The 17,463-nt window shown below is 43.7% G+C and overlaps 1 protein-coding gene across 5 annotated transcripts in view; it reads right to left on the reverse strand.

Moving 5' to 3' along the window:
* Positions 1-10,844: 10,844 nt before the first annotated feature.
* Positions 10,845-17,463, reverse strand: part of LOC109899320 (lethal(3)malignant brain tumor-like protein 4) — a 131,205-nt gene continuing 124,586 nt past the window's right edge. For 4 of the 5 annotated variants that reach the window (XM_031836209.1, XM_020494445.2, XM_020494444.2 and 1 more), the window contains 2 exons: positions 15,828-15,890; positions 10,845-12,684 (listed from right to left, as the gene is read on the reverse strand). In XM_031836209.1, coding sequence (XP_031692069.1) covers positions 12,529-12,684; positions 15,828-15,890 — 219 coding nt within the window. In that variant the 3' untranslated portion in view covers positions 10,845-12,528. The remainder of the gene's footprint in view (positions 12,685-15,827; positions 15,891-17,463) is intronic. The other variant, XR_002256475.2, reaches the window with a different exon arrangement.

Consider the following 17,463-nt stretch of genomic DNA (forward strand, 5'->3'; position numbering starts at 1 on the left):
ACCTGGCGCACTCAGAAACATCTTTAAAGAGCTTTCTATCTGCATCTTCACCACATGGTACCGCATCACGTAGGTTCCAAAATTTCGGGGGGTTGCGGAATCTAGTTATATATGGGAAGAATGGCTAGTGGTTTACCAATAACAGAGGCCAAATCGAAATATGCATTGCACAATTTTCTTTTAATTCTCAAACTGATTCTGGGGAAGATGAGTACGCATTTTGATAAGAGATTATTTCTGCAGGTGGAGCAAGTACATCCAACCGATCAATTGCGCCGGAGATGTTAGGCGTATCAGTAACAAGTTTACCTACAGCTACTAGCTACTGCTGTACCAGCAGGGTTGTGTAGGTTACTTTCTAAATGTAATCCGTTACAGTTACTAATTACCAGTTCAAAATTGTAATCAGTAAAGTATATTTTGGATTACCCCACAAAGTCAGTAACGGAAACCTGATTACATTCAGTTACTTTTTAGATTACTTTATCCTTATTAGGCATTAGAAAAAAAAAGTACGTTACCAATTCAATGCCATCTATTGCAGGATAAATCAATATTAAAGTTTACATAGCTGGCCATATATGGATGTTCAATTTTACTTTATGGGTTGGATATGTAGGCTTCTTTTAAGCCATCGCTTTCTACTACATATAATAATACAATTCAGTTATATCTTTACATTAAAAAATCTAATAAAATTGTATTGGTCACATACTAATTGGTTAGCAGATGTTAATGCGAGTGTAGCGAAATGCTTGTGCTTCGAGTTCCGACAATGCAGTAATATCTAACAAGTAATCTAACAAATTCACAACAACTACCTTATACACACAAATGTAAGGGATGAATAAGAATATGTACATATAAATATATGGATGAGTGATGGCTGTGCGGCATAGGCAAGATGCAGTAGATGGTATAGACAGTACATACATATGAGATGAGTAATGTAGGATATGTAAACATTATTAAAGTGGCGTTATTTAAAGTGACTTGTGATACCTTTTATAAGGTACATTTATTAAAGTGGCCAGAGATTTGAGTCTGTATGTTGGCAGCAGCCTCTCTATGGTAGTGATGGCTGTTTAACAAAGTCTATCAGAATTCCAGTCATTCCATTAAATGTTATACCCCTTGATCTTCAAGAATTGGACTTGGAAGTATAGATTAGCCAAATTGTTTTACCTGAGCATAACCTCAAAACTAAGTGCTGAGCACTTGTTGGCTGTTTTCCTTCACTCTGCGGTCCGATTCATCCCAAACCATCTCAATTGGGTTGAGGTTGGGTGATGGTGGAGATGGCCGCCAGTTTGTCTCTCAAGCATCTTGCAGGTCTTGACTCACAATTATCAAATCGTAACATTCTTGAGAAAGTGTGAAAGACAGTGGCATCTTGGCACGGAAAATTACCCTTCCACTCCCTGCATCCCAGAGACTACATGTAGCCTCACCTCGGGACCTATACACACCCGCTAAGATTAGCAGCCCTACTGTATGTAGGCACGCAGGTCAATCTCATCCATCCTTTTTAAGTTGTCTCCATATTTACAGAAACCCTCCAAATTTGTCATCTCCAGGATGATTGTTTCGATGGCTGGTGTAATGAACATGTAGAATGTTGAGGCGATGTCCTGGACAATTGCATGTCTTGTGGGCCCTGGGGTCACCCTTATGACATATTAGGCTGCCACCCTGCCCTGGTTGTCATATGGTGACAAGGACCATGTTATTTTGCTGTTCTTTGACAAAAATGTCTCTCTTTCAGCTTGGGGGATTCCTTCTTCATCTGAAGATGATCCATCATGCTGTATTCTTCCCAACCTTCTTCAGATACCTCCTCCTCTTCTAAATCATTGTTCTCTTGTTCCTCCTGGACATCTGATAAAATCAGATCTATGACCTGTTGGGAACTGAAACGTTCACTCATGGCTTCAGCAAAGAGAGAACTGGGGGACTGTCATCTGCAGCACCTTTATAGCCTCTGACTGCATACCCGATTAGTAAACAATGCTTTCAAGAAATGTTTATTTTGTCTGAAATTGTTTTTATTCTGTCTGTGAACTTGAGTCATGTGTGGGGTTGTGGAGGGGAGATGCTGTACACGCACAAGGAAGTTTTAGTTTTGTCTGAGTTCAATCAGTAGCACACAATCTCAATTTATCAATGTGTGTGTGTGTGTCTTTGTGGTTTTTGTGGTGTGTAAATTATTTTATAACTGCTGGGTCAAAAATGACCCTAAGACAATATTTGTGGGAAAACAGGTAGCCTATTGGTGTTGGTGAATATACCCAGAACCCACAGAAAAATGCAGTAGGCATTCTCTGTTCTGTGAAAGTTATGTCACCTGCATTTTACCTACAATAATTTAAGCAGTACAATACTGGTCCACATGAAGTTAGAATCCATTGGTGTTCTTCAGTACTGGTCTGAGCCATAGTATGTAGAGGCTTCTGATCCAATCCAGTGCTGACCCATCTGAATCAGCTAAACATGTGCTTGCTAATTAGTTGAATTAATCATTAGTTAGATTGTTAATTAGTCAATGCTGAGCCAGAACAAATGCCTGCAACCAGTGTTTCTCAAGCACTAGGATTGAAAATACCTCCATCAGAGCAAAATATAACCTTTATTTAACTAGGCAAGTTAGTTAAGAACTAATTCTTATTTACAATGACGGCCTAACCCGGCCAAACCCGGGTGACGATGGGCCAATTGTGTGCCGCCCTATGGGACTCCCAATTACAGCCGGTTGGAATAGATCCTGGAATTGAACCAGGGTCTGTAGTGACACCTCTAGCACTGAGATGCAGTGGCTAAGTCTGCTGCGCCACTTGGGAGCCCAATATACATGTATAGGCAACTTATGTTTATGGTCATGAGTGCAGCTAACTTTAAAGCAATTTATCATGTAAAATCCAATTAATCTGAAGTTTATATCATGGTGTATGGTCAAAAGTGGCAGCTATCTACTATAAATGCATTATTGAATGCTTTAAAATATCCATACTTAAATCCGAATCGGGTAGAATGGAAATGGTATCTCTGTATTGGCATCGGCTTTCATTTGCAGTGGGTCTTTCAAATAGATTAACTATACGTTGAAAACCCATATTGATACTCATACCACTGCACTTCCCCATCCACCATATGCTAAAACATACAGCATCTACAATTAAGCCCTTTGAAATTCAACTCCACCTAACACCAAGCCAGCAATTTACCCAGATAAGCTTGGATTCAAAGATGAAGAAGCTTGCTGGTAACAAGGTCCAGGTTGTTGAACCAGCCACTGGTGCTGTGGAAGCCACCTATGTGCCTAGAAAGAGCCTTAATAAAGCCAAACCTCCTCCGCCTTTGATGTGAGCAGCTTATGCTGCAGCTTATAGCCTCTGTTTGTCAGAACATACAGTACCGACAATCATTCATTCTCCTGCTCGCAGGTGCCCTCAATACCTCCAAGAACATGCACGTACACACAGCATTGAGAATGCACGCACACACACATATCTCAGGGGGTTCCTCGCTCTCCCTGAGGAGTCATGTCTGCCTTGCATTTCTTTCCACTAAAGCACCTGGGAGCCTGGATCCAGTCCAAGCTAAAATGTGCTTGGTCTGATGCTTTGTACTACTGTTTCACTGCTGTACCCAAATCCTTGGCTCTTTCCGCCACTTCCACACAACCATGGGAGATATGAGAATTAAAATGCCCTGCGGCCAGAATATTCCCATAGCACTCATAGAAAGACCTAGATCAGCAAACTCTCTGCTATTGACCAGGGCTAAAGCATTCGGGAGGTTTGGTTGCACATACAGTAGGTAGGTTATTCATGTTCTGCAACCTAGGGGATGTTGGCAGGGCACTCGTCAAATTCGAATGCCATTAATAAGTTGTTAATGTAAGTGTGAATGTGTGTGTGTAAGAGAATGAGACCATTAGAGGGGTAGTGAGAGTGAGGGAGGAAGAAAGAGAGAGATATTAAGAGAATGTGAGGGGAGAGAGAGAGACACAACAACAGGGAATATTGCATTGAGCGAAATTACACCACCAATTTCCCCACTTTACACCTGGAGTCATTTATTTCCATTATCTGTTGTCTACCTCCCCCATTAACCAACAGTTGAAAAAAGCTGTAACATTCATGGTCACTAGAGCTTAACTATAAAACCTTTACCCCTGTACATTGGGGGTAAAGGTTACCCCTGTACATTGGGGGTAAAGGTTACCCCTGTACATTGGGGGTAAACCTTTACCCCTGTACATTGGGGGTAAACCTTTACCCCTGTACGTTGGGGGTAAACCTTTACCCCTGTACGTTGGGGTAAATATTACATTTACATAAGTATTCAGACCCTTTACTCAGTACTTTGTTGAAGCACCTTTGGCAGCGATTACAGCCTCGAGTCTAATTGGATATGCCGCTACAAGCTTGGCACACCTGTATTTGGGGAGTTTCTCCCATTCTTAGCTGCAGATCCACTCAAGCTCTGTCCAGAGTTGTTAGATCGGGTTCAAGTCCGGGCCTTGGCTGGGTTCAGAGACTTTTCCCGAAGCCACACCTGCATTGTCTTGGCTGTGTGCTTAGGGTCGTTGTTCTGTTGGAAAGTGAACCTTAGCCCCAGTCTGAGGTCCTGAGCGCTCTGGAGCAGGTTTTCATAAAGGATCTCTCTGTACTTTTCTCCTTTCATCTTTCCCTTGATCCGGACTAGTCTCCCAGTCCCTGCCGCTGAAAAACATCCCCACAGCATAATGCTGCCACCACCATGCTTCACCGTAGGGATCGTGCTAGGTTTCCTACAGACGTGACGCTTGGCATTCAGGCCAAGAAGTTTAATATTGATTTCATCAGACCAGAGAAACAAGATTCTCATGGTCTGAGAATCTTTAGGTGCCTTTTGGCAAACTCCAAGCGGGCTGTCATGTGCCTTTTACTGAGGAGTGGCTTCCGTCTAGCCACTCTACCATAACGGCCTGATTGGTGGAGTGCTGCGGAGATGGTTGTCCTTCTGGAAGTTTCTCCCATCTCCACAGAGGAACCCTAGAGCTCTGTAAGAGTGAGTATTGCATTCTTGGGCACCTCTCTTCTCCCCCGATTGCTCAGTTTGGCCGGGAGTCCAGCTCTAGAGTCTTGGTGGTTCCAAACTTCTTCCATTTAAGAATAATGGAGGCCACTGTGTTCTTGGGGACCTTCAATGCAGCAAAACGTTTTTGGTACCCTTCCCCAGATCTGTGCCTCGAAGCTCTACGGACAATTCCTTCGACCTCATGGATTGGTTTGTGCTTTGACATGCACTGTCAACTGTGGGACCTTATATAGACAGGTGTGTGCCTTTCCAAATCATGTCCAATCAACTGAATTTACCCAAGGTGGACTCCAATCAAGTTGTAGAAATGTCTCAAGGATGATCAATGGAAATAGGATGCACCAGAGCTCAATTTAAATTCTCATAGCAAAGGGTCTGAATACTTATGTAAATAAGGTATTTCTGTAGATTGCTGAGTATTTTTATTTATTTAATTTTAGATTAAGGCTGTAATGTAACAAAATGTCCAAATGGAAATATCTTCATCTATATCTTCATTCTCAGTAGTGCTATAAATCAAATGAACACGGTGGTAGACTTGTTTAAGCCTAAGACTACCTCCTGCTAGCATTACTTGAATAGCACGGAGTTAAAGACTATCTTCTAAATTACAAAGTCAGTGGGAAGATATTAAGTCACACAGAGGCATTGTTTCTCGAGCCACCACATACAGTTCTGTGCAGAACATAATTGCATCCAAACACACTAAGAGACAATCGGGGCCGTATTAAGAAGTCATAGGCCCCAGAGCTAGGTTTTCTACAATCCATAGATGACAGTTCCCATTCAAGTCAGGACTGGGAGCCATTGCTAGTGTACCAATGAGTTTAACACTTCAATTTCTACAGGAAGAGGTTCCAAAACCCTTCTATGGATTATATGCGGCCTTCCCGACTGTAGGCACACCGGTAACTAACAAAATAAAGGAAACACTTGAATAAATTAGGGAATTCAAAGTATATTATGGGTTGGGTGCATTTTCCTGGCATGGTTTAGGTGCACATTGTAGAATCTATGCCGAGGTGTGTTGAATCTGTTCTGGCAGCTCGTGGTGGCCCAACAACACCCTATTAAGACGCTTCTGACAAAGTATCCCCCTTTCCCTTTCATGTTGGTGTTTCCTTTATTTTGGCAGTTACCTGTACATGCTTGTGATAAAACCTAATCCACAATAAAACTATTTTTAAAATATTCATCCTCTGGCGCTATATTATGGGATATTTTGAACATTGAATGCAGACTCCTGTGGTATGCATTTGTCTTTATTAAGGATCCCCATTAGGTGCTGCAAAGGCAGGAGCTACTCTTCCTGGGGTCCAGCAACATTAAGGCAGTTATATACAATTCAAAATATTACATGACATTACAAATCTACACATATTTACAATACAAAATCCATGTGTACGTGTGGTTGAATAAAATAAAATATTGTTTTATATATACATTACCAGTCAAAGGTTTGGACATAACTACTCACTCAAGGGTTTTTCTTTATTTTACTATTTTCTACATTGTAGAAAAACAGTGAAGACATCAAAGTTCCGGACCGCACGACAAGTGCGAGGAGTTGGTACAGAACCCCCCGGGCTGTGAATGCGCACTGTAGACAAAAAGTGCAAATCAATCCCAGAACAACAGCAAAGGACCTTGTGAAGATGCTGGAGGAAACAGGTACCTACAAAAGTTTTCTTTTCTTTTCATCAGACCCAGAGGATATTTCTCCAAAAAGTAAAATGTTTGTCCCCATGTGCAGTTGGAAACCGTAGTCTGGCTTTTTAATGGTGGTTTTGGAGCAGTGGCTTCTTCCTTGCTGAGTGGCCTTTCAGGTTATGTCGAAATAGGACTCGTTTTACTGTGGATATAGATACTTTTGTACCGGTTTCCTCCAGCATCTTCACAAGGTCCTTTGCTGTTGTTCTGGGATTGATTTGCACTTTTTGCACCAAAGTACATTAATCTCCAGGAGACAGAACATGTTTCCTTCCTGAGCGGTATGACGGCTTCGTGGTGCCATGGTGTTTATACTTGCGTACTATTGTTTGTACAGATGAACGTGGTACCTTCAGGCGTTTGGAAATTGCTCTCAAGGATGAACCAGACTTGTGTAGGTCTACAATTTTTTTTCTGAGGTCTTGGCTGATTTCTTTTGATTTTCACATGTCAAGCAAAGAGGCACTGAGTTTGAAGGTTGGCCTTGAAATACATCCACAGGTACACCTCCAATTGACTCAAATGATGTCAATTAGGCTAACAGACGCTTCTGGAATTTTCTAAGCTGTTTAAAGGCACAGTCAACTTAGTGTATGTAAACTTCTAACCCACTGGAATTGTGATACAGTGAATTATAAGTGAAATAATCTGTCTGTAAACAATTGTTGGAAAAATTACTTGAGTCATGCACAAAGTAGATGTCCTAACCGACTTACCAAAACTATAGTTTGTTAACAAGAAATTTGTGGAGTGGTTGAACAATTAGTTTTAATGACTCCAACCTAAGTGTATGTAAACTTCCGACTTCAACTGTATATACACATACATATATATACATACATACATACATACATATTAGGAACTCCTTACACCTTCCTAATTTTGAGATGCACCCCCTTTTGCCCTCGAACAGCCTCAATTCGTCTGGACATAGGTGTCGAAATCGTTTCACAGGGATGCTGGCTCATGTTGACTGCAATGCTTCTCACAGTTGCGCCAGGTTGGCTGGATGTCCTTTGGGTGATGGATCATTCTTGACACACATGGGAAAATGTTGAGCATGAAAAGCCCAGCAGCGTTGTAGTTTGACGTTGATCTCAAACTGGTGCGCCTGGCACCTACTACCATACCCCTTCAAAGGCTCTTAAATATTTTGTCTTGCCCATTCACCCTCTGAATGGCACGCATACACAATCCACATCTCAATTTTCTCTAGGCTTAAAAATCGTTCATTAACCAATAATCTACACTGATTAAAGTGGATTTAACATGTGACATCAATAAGGGATCGTAGCTTTCACCTGGATTCATCTGGTCAGTCTATGTCATGGAAAGAGCAGGTGGTTCCTAATGTTTTATATACTCCGTGTATATAGTGCCTTGCAAAAGTATTCAGACCCCTTGGATTTCGTCACATTTTATTGTCACAAAGTGGGATTAAAATGGATTTGTTATTTTTTGTCAACAATCTACACAAAATACTCTGTAATGTCAAAGTGGAGGAATTATAATTTTTTGATATATAAAAAAACTTAAATATTGTCCTGGCATGAGTATTCGACCTCTTTGTTTAGGCAAGCCTGAATTAGTTCAGGGGTAATTAACAAATCACATAAATTACATGGACTCACTGAAATAATAGGGGTTGACATAATTTCTTTATGACCAACCCTTCCTATGTCCTCCATACATACATCTGTAAGGTCCTCAGTCAAATATTGAATTTCAAGCACAGATTCAACTACGAAGACCAGGGAGCTTTTTGAAAGCCTCATAAAGAAGGGCAGTGATTGGTAGATGGGTAACAACAACATATCAGACATTGAATATCTCTTTGGTCATGTTAATAACTATGCTGTGGATTATGAATTAAACCAGACACATTAAAGATAGTCATCTTTCTGATCTGAGCTGCAAGACAGGAATGAAACGGCTCAGGGACGTTACCATGATTTTAATACAGCTACAGAGTTCAATGGCTGTGATGGGAGAAAACGGAGGATGGATCAACATTGTCGTGACGCCACAATAATGACCTAAATTACAGAGAGTGAAAAGAAAAATACATGTATACAGAATAGAAAATATTCCAAAACATGCATCTTGTTTGCAACAAGGCACTAATGTAATACTGAAGAAGAAAAAAAACACAGCAAAGGAATAGACTTTGTGACCTAAATGCAAAGCCTATGTTCGGGGAAAATCCAACACAACAACACTGAGTAACTGCTTCCTTATTTTCAAGCATGGTGGTGGCTGCATCATGGTATGGGTATGCTTGACATTGGCAAATACTGTTTTTTTTTCAGGCTAAAAAGAAACAGGATGGAGCTAAGCACAGGTAAAATCCTAGAGGACAACTTGTTTCAGTCTGCTTTACACCAGAGACTGTACGAGTAATTCACCTTTCAGCAGGACAATAATCTACAAGACAAGGCCAAATCCACACTGGAGATGCTTACCAGGAAGAATGTTCCTGAGTGGCCAAGTAACACTTTTGAATTAAATCTGCATGAAAATCTATGGCAAGACATGAGTTGTTGTTTAGCCCAGATCCCCAACATCTTGATAGAGCTTAAAGAATTTTTAAAATAATAAATGAGCAAATATTGCATAATACAGTTGTGAAATCTGTTAAACAGTAGACTTACCCAAGAAGACTAACAGCTGTAATCAATGGGAACGGTGTTTCTAACTTGTATTGACTGAGGGTGTTGAATACTTATGCAACGACTATATTTTAGTTATTTCATTTTTTGAATTTGTATTCCACTTTGACATTACAGAATATTATGTGTAGATTGTCGATAGAAAAAAGACAACTCAATCTATTTTAATCCTACTTTGTAACACAAAATGTGAACCTTTCCAAGGGGTCTGAATACTTTTACAAGGCACTGTGTATATATTTTGTTGTTGTTGTTGTATATCTATTTTTATATAAATGAGCTTGGTTCCAAGGGCTCCAGGAGACCACCTACAATTTCTATAAGAGGATAACATGAATATAGCTTTGATATATAGGCTTACTGCACACACTACACCAAGAGAAAGAGCATTAAATAAGACTGCTACTATAGAGTATCAGGTATTCAACTCTTACCTTCTGAGGTGCGGAGCCTGCTGGTTCTGTTCTACCTGATCATTAATTGCACACACCTGGAGTCCCAGGTCAAATCAGTCCCTGATTAGAGGGCAACAATTTAAAAAATGCAGTGGAACTGGCTTCAAGGTCCCAAATTGAATTTTAGGGCTAGAGGATGAAGCCTGCATATGAGGTGGGATGTGCCACCATACTCTCCTGGGGTCAAATGCCCTTGGGGTTACATCAAAACACTCTATACCAGCCATGTTCATGTGCTTTCAATTTTTTTCAGTCAGTGTGTTTTCATGTAAGTATAGAAATATCCAATCTATTGTATTCAATTCAATATATTAATAATAGGTATTCATATGTCCTGGAGGCATAGTTCTGGGATACTGAACAAGCACATTGTTTTCTTAAAATTTTGTTTGAATAATGTATGAAGTATCTTGGTCTCGCATCATCAGTTCTGCTGCTTCCATGTATAGTACAGGACTGAGATGTATTTCGGTGATCCTGGTTATGAGTAGAGTAGAGTATGCAGGGTCAATGTCGTGTTGACCTTCTGTCCCTTCCAGGGTTGTCACAGAGAGAAATGGGACTGCAAAGTGTGTTTGATTTTCAAAGCAGCGTGTCCCTGAAATTGTCAGTCTGGTTTTGCAGCAGTGGATGACTGGTTTGCAGTCAGAACTGAATGTGTCACACCACAGGACTGCCAGTATCTAAATTAACCATCCGAAACACGCTGCTGTGCAAATCAAATAGAAAGTGCTATCCGGAAGACCACTATCTGCAGTTGAATAAATCCCAGCCACAGTCCATTCATTTCCATTTTTGTACATAATGTCAAGGGGGACCTTGGAAGTTGGAAATGGGCGTGCAGCCTTCGCACTGTAGTAGTCAAATAAACAATAAATAATGCAAAACTGTCTTGAGGAGAACTAAAACGGAGTGTGGAGACGTCAGGGACTTTTCACAGTTTATTTGGATTGTGAAGTCATGTGATCTGAATCCATTAAGTGTGTACAAAGTGTAAATTCAGTGTAAGAAACAGGGTTTACAAATATGTACAACACATCTTTATGGTTCAATTCGTTGTCATTTTCATAGATAAGTGGTCGATATATGGAGGTAGATATCCGCCAAAATAGATTGTGAGTCACCTAAATACGTGTAGAATATGTTAAGGGCAGATATCTAACTCCATATTGGAGGTTGTACCAAGATGTAGCACTATTGTCCATGCACTAAACAGCAGTCTTGCGCGTTACAGCATTGAGAAAGACAAGCAGCATCAGAATAAAATATATGTTTCCGGATGCTTGACATTTGGGATAGAGAGAAAGTCCCTATAGGAGAAAAGCAGAAAGTACAGTAAACGGTTTCTTCATATTCCTGAAGTTTCAATGGAGTTCTGTTGAAATTTAGTAGCAACATTCATATTAAGACTAGAGAACAAATGATATAGCACAGTTGTTTCAACATATAGCTTAAGTTCCAAGTTATAGCAAAATATACGATTAAACTCTTAAGTGTGCAGAAGATCAAGTATGCTGTTCTTTGATAATAAGAAAACAACTTCAACCTATCAGGACTGTGAGAAAACTTACCCCAATGGTAAAAAGGAGAGCAAAAATTAAAATGAAGGAGAACAGAAAATACAATATTGGTCCTTTTCAACAAGTATGGATCAAAAGGTAAATAATGATAAACGTACATGGCTATTGTCTCGAGCTGCAGTACCACAGAAAGTAAGACTACGTAAGATATCTTAACTACCTTAACATTATAATAACATAAATGACACTTATTTAGACTATCTTCAGCTCAATGCTATCCCATGGTTTTACATTTTCCAAAACGTAAGTAAAGTTATTTTTCGTTCTTCTAATGTGCAATATATTATCAAATTAAATTTAAAACAATTTCCTCATATATAATATATTAATTTCCTTCAACTATGCAAACACCAAGATATTTTTCACAATAAATATAGGTGAGTTGATATAGGTAGTGACATAACATTTATACAAAATAGAATCAAAACAAATCAAAATGGCAGAGACGTTTGGAATATGTATCCCTGTTTGAGTCGATAGACAGAGATCGTAAGCTGGTAGTACCAGAGGTCAACTCCCGTACTGTGTTGTAGACTGTAATCGGAATACACATAGCACCGTGATGACCCAGAAAAAGCACAGTTTGTCATGATGTAGTACACGGCTTTGTACTGTTGATGGTGATTGTCACTTCTTTGATCCTGAAGGAGAAAGGTAGAGCATGGAGAAGCTACAGCGTAAAAGACATAGAAAACTGTGCTGTGTAGCTGTAAATGCGGGTTTTGTTGAGTTGACCTTCATGACACCTACATTTGAGTATTAAAGGCAGAATTAGAGGCTGTGTCCAAGGAAGAAGACACACACACACACACACACGCACGCACATGCACACACACAAACCTGAAAGTCCATCGGTCTGGACAGATCATGTAGCGGCTTTAGTTGAAGTTCAAGTCCTTTAACTAAAGTGCCTGTAGGCCAAGGTGAAGGAGCAGGAGTCAGGGGTCAGGGATTTTGGAATGAATCCATACAGTAAATCTATGTGTTTGACAGACACATAGGGTGGGCCTGGTGGGTGTGGCTTCCGATGCTTCATGTGTTGGCGTTGCCAGCTGCCGATTGGTTGTCCTCAGCGTGCTTGAACATCAGGATGGAGTTGTATATCTTGAGGGCAGGACCGAGTTTCACGCTCATGATCTTGACGATGTCGCGCTGGGTCAGCAGCAAGAAGGCTTTCCCGTCAATTTGCTGTTGGACGATAACCAATCAGATTACAGCATGGGTCAACAGCTGATATGCAGTCAATTGAACCCAGTGAGACTTATAAAAAAAATCCCTCTCACTCTCTAAGGGCTACAGATCTTATCTGCCACTATACAGAGAGTATGAGCCGTTTGATCATTTATGAAACAGTAATCATGTATTTATCAGTTGGATCAGATGGTGAATGCTTGTTCAACGACTAAACGTGCAACTCACATTTTGTGTATGTAAAAAGCACAACTGTGGAGTGTTAACTGGGATTGGCGAAAAAGGGATTTCAATAACCAAGAGAGCAATGGCAAATACTAGAGTCAGATTAGCTGAGGGAAAGATGGCTGTGCTCGGAATGCTAATCGCTACTGCTACTAGCATTTAATGAATTGCTTTGGATTCCAATCATGTCTCCTTACCTCGGTATAATTATCAACTCAAACAAACCAAACATAGTGGACCAAACATAGTGGAGACGAAGGAAGAGAATCCATTTCTCTGAGTGTTTTGTTGCAGACGGCAGCCTAACAACTAAACGGGCAAAGGCTACTCCACACCTGTTTCGCCACATTAGTTTAGTCGTATGGAGGAGGGCCAGCATTAAAACTATTTAGATTACTTCGGACGGGGGGGACTAGAGAAGGACTAGAGGGGATTAGAGGGGGGCCAGACGGGACTAGAGGGGGACCAGACGGGACTAGAGGGGGACCAAAGAGATACCAGAGGGGATTAGAGGGGGGCCAGAAGGGACTAGAGGGGGGCCAGAAGGGGCCTAGAGGGGGGCCAGAGGAGACTAGAGGGGGGCCAGAGGGGACTAAAGGGGGGACAGAGGGGACTAGAGGGGGGACAGAGGGGACAAAAGGGTGGACAGAGGGGACTAGAGGGGGGACAGAGGGGACTAAAGGGGGGACAGAGGGGACTAAAGGGGGGCCAGAGGGGACTAAAGGGGGGACAGAGGGGACTAGAGGGGGGCCAGATACAGACCAGAGGGGATTAGAGGGGGGCCAGAGGGGACTAAAGGGGGGGCAGAGGGGACTAGAGGGGGGACAGAGGGGACTAAAGGGGGGACAGAGGGGACTAAAGGGGGGACAGAGGGGACTAAAGGGGGGACAGAGGGGACTAAAGGGGGGACAGAGGGGACTAAAGGGGGGCCAGATACAGACCAGAGGGGATTAGAGGGGGGCCAGAGGGGATTAAAGGGGACTAGAGGCAGGCCAAAGGGGACTAAAGGGGGGACAGAGGGGACTAAATGGGGGACAGAGGGGACTAGAGGGGGGCCAGATACAGACCAGAGGGGATTAGAGGGGGGCCAGAGGGGATTAAAGGGGACTAGAGGCAGGCCAGAGGGGACTAAAGGGGGGACAGAGGGGACTAGAGGCAGGCCAGAGGGGACTAGAGGGGGGACAGAGGGGACTAAAGGGGGGACAGAGGGGACTAAAGGGGGGCCAGATACAGACCAGAGGGGATTAGAGGGGATTAAAGGGGACTAGAGGCAGGCCAAAGGGGACTAAAGGGGGGACAGAGGGGACTAAATGGGGGACAGAGGGGACTAGAGGGGGGCCAGATACAGACCAGAGGGGATTAGAGGGGGGCCAGAGGGGATTAAAGGGGACTAGAGGCAGGCCAGAGGGGACTAAAGGGGGGACAGAGGGGACTAGAGGCAGGCCAGAGGGGACTAGAGGGGGGACAGAGGGGACTAAAGGGGGGACAGAGGGGACTAAAGGGGGGCCAGATACAGACCAGAGGGGATTAGAGGGGATTAAAGGGGACTAGAGGCAGGCCAAAGGGGACTAAAGGGGGGACAGAGGGGACTAGAGGGGGGCCAGATACAGCCCAGAGGGGATTAGAGGGGGGCCAGAGGGGATTAAAGGGGACTAGAGGCAGGCCAGAGGGGACTAAAGGGGGGACAGAAGGGGACTAGAGGCAGGCCAGAGGGGACTAGAGGGGGGACAGAGGGGACTAAAGGGGGGACAGAGGGGACTAAAGGGGGACAGAGGGGACTAAAGGGGGGACAGAGGGGACTAAAGGGGGGACAGAGGGGACTAAAGGGGGGCCAGATACAGACCAGAGGGGATTAGAGGGGGGCCAGATACAGCCCAGAGGGGATTAGAGGGGGGCCAGAGGGGATTAAAGGGGACTAGAGGCAGGCCAGAGGGGACTAAAGGGGGGACAGAAGGGGACTAGAGGCAGGCCAGAGGGGACTAGAGGGGGGACAGAGGGGACTAAAGGGGGGACAGAGGGGACTAAAGGGGGGACAGAGGGGACTAAAGGGGGGACAGAGGGGACTAAAGGGGGGACAGAGGGGACTAAAGGGGGGCCAGATACAGACCAGAGGGGATTAGAGGGGGGCCAGAGGGGATTAAAGGGGACTAGAGGCAGGCCAGAGGGGACTAAAGGGGGGACAGAGGGGACTAGAGGCAGGCCAGAGGGGACTAGAGGGGGGACAGAGGGGACTAAAGGGGGGACAGAGGGGACTAAAGGGGGGCCAGATACAGACCAGAGGGGATTAGAGGGGGGCCAAAGGGAATTAAAGGGGACTAGAGGCAGGCCAGAGGGGACTAAAGGGGGGACAGAGGGGACTAGAGGCAGGCCAGAGGGGACTAGAGGGGGGACAGAGGGGACTAAAGGGGGGACAGATGGGACTAAAGGGGGGACAGAGGGGACTAAAGGGGGGACAGAGGGGACTAGAGGGGGGCCAGATACAGACCAGAGGGGATTAGAGGGGGGCCAGAAGGGATTAAAGGGGACTAGAGGCAGGCCAGAGGGGGGCCAGAGGAGGAGGGCCAGAGGGGACTAGAGGAGGGGGACCAGAGGGGACTAGAGGGGGGCCAGAGGAGACTAGAGGGGGGTCAGATAGGGACTAGAGGGGGGCCAGAGGGGACTAGAGGAGGAGGGCCAGAGGGGACTAGAGGAGGGGGACCAGAGGGGACTAGAGGGGAGCCAGTGGGGTACCAGAGGGGATTAGAGGGGGCCAGGGGGGGCTAGAGGGGGACCAGAAGGGGATTAGAAGGGGACCTGAGGGGATTAGAAGGGGACTAGAGGGAGATTAGAGAGGGGCCAGAGGGGTCTAGAGGGCAACTAAAGGGGGACTAGAGGAGGGGGACCAGAGGGTGGATAGAGGGTGTGTCATCTCTTACCTCCTCTTTGAACTGCTTGGCTTGTTCATCACAGCCGTGAAGAGAGTGGATGAAGTCAGCCACCTGGACAAAGACATGTAGAAGACAGACACACTGGTTAGTGTTTGTGTCACGCCCTGACCTTAGAGATCCTTTAAATTCTCTATTTGGTAGGTCAGGGTGTGATTAGGGTGGGAAATCTATGTTTATATATCTTTGTTGGCCGAGGATGGTTCCCAATCAGAGGCAGCTGTCTATCGTTGTCTCTGATTGGGGATCATACTTAGGCAGCCCTTTTTCCCACCTTCTGTTGTGGGATCTTGTCTTTGTGTGTTGCATGTGTTGCACTCCTAGCTTTACGTTCGTTGAGTTTATTGTTTTTGGTGGAACATTTAAAATGAAAGAAAATGTACGCCTACCACGCTGCACCTTGGTCTTCATTTAACGACGGACATTACAGTTTGGGAGACCATCTCAATGGAGAGCATCTGGTGGAGTTACCATAGTAACACTTTGCTTGAACCTTCCCAGTCATAAGGCCAACACCACAAGTCATGACTGGTTATGACATCTGTTATGTCGTTCTTATGACAATGTTATGTAGGCCTTATGATGAGGGGTTGTAACTTGATGGAAAATCAACAGACATAAGGGGATCAGTGAGTGATGTGTGAAGCTATAGCCTAATTATTACCACTCAGAAGAACAAATCATGTTGATATTGAGAACGTGCTGTGGGCACTGACATTTCCTGATGCTCTAAAGAAGCTAGTGATATTGCCACTCCATCAATACAAATACAATTTTAAAAAAGTGAAGAGATAGCGTTCAATTCAAAGCTGCACATATCCAGTGTCTCCTTGGGCTTCTATTGAACCATTTAAGCTACAGGAGTTGGAAAGAGTGAGAAAACTCAAACTTTATGAAGAGGGGTTTGGAAACTTCCAATAATAGCCCAGGGTAGCTGGGGTTCTAGCGGGCCTGACTGCAGCTGTTACTGGGATAACAGCCAAGGGAATAAAGGGGGGTCAGAGAGCGTAAGAAGCTCCTGTATGATGGATATCGACTGCTTTACAACAGAAGACAATCTGCTGGAAGCCACTGACGTAAGACAATAGCCTTTAGAAAGCCTGTATCCTGCCAAAACATTGTCAAATGAGGCTTTTAAAAAATCGAATGAAAGAGATGGCGAGGCGTAAAGTGCCACAGGACTTGCTAGTGAAAATGACTTCAATTAAGTACCCCAAAAAACAACAAGGTAACTCTTCCTCCTCTGTCAGGACATTCTTACCGTAATGAAAACATGGAAATTAGTCATAAAGCTAAATTACCGGACACCAACAGAACAACCAGTTTATTAAGAGTCATATTGAACCATCTCAGTACAGTTGGCTGTAGCCTCGAGGTTAGAGAAACGAGGCCAGTAACTGGAGGGTTGTCGGTTCAAATCCCAGTGCTGACTGCAAATGTATCAATTTTGTGCAAATGGGTAAAAAAATATGTATTGTATTGAGCATGGCCCCAACACCTAAAACAAAAGAGAACCCCGGCTGCATCCGTGTTACATGACGGTGTGATATACAGCTATTCAATATAGTACATTATGAAACAGCTGTTTGTTCCAGTCCAAGACCCTTAGGTCCTCATCTCACCCAGC

Source organism: Oncorhynchus kisutch, linkage group LG11 (genome assembly GCF_002021735.2).
Source record: "Oncorhynchus kisutch isolate 150728-3 linkage group LG11, Okis_V2, whole genome shotgun sequence".
NCBI lineage: Eukaryota > Metazoa > Chordata > Actinopteri > Salmoniformes > Salmonidae > Oncorhynchus > Oncorhynchus kisutch.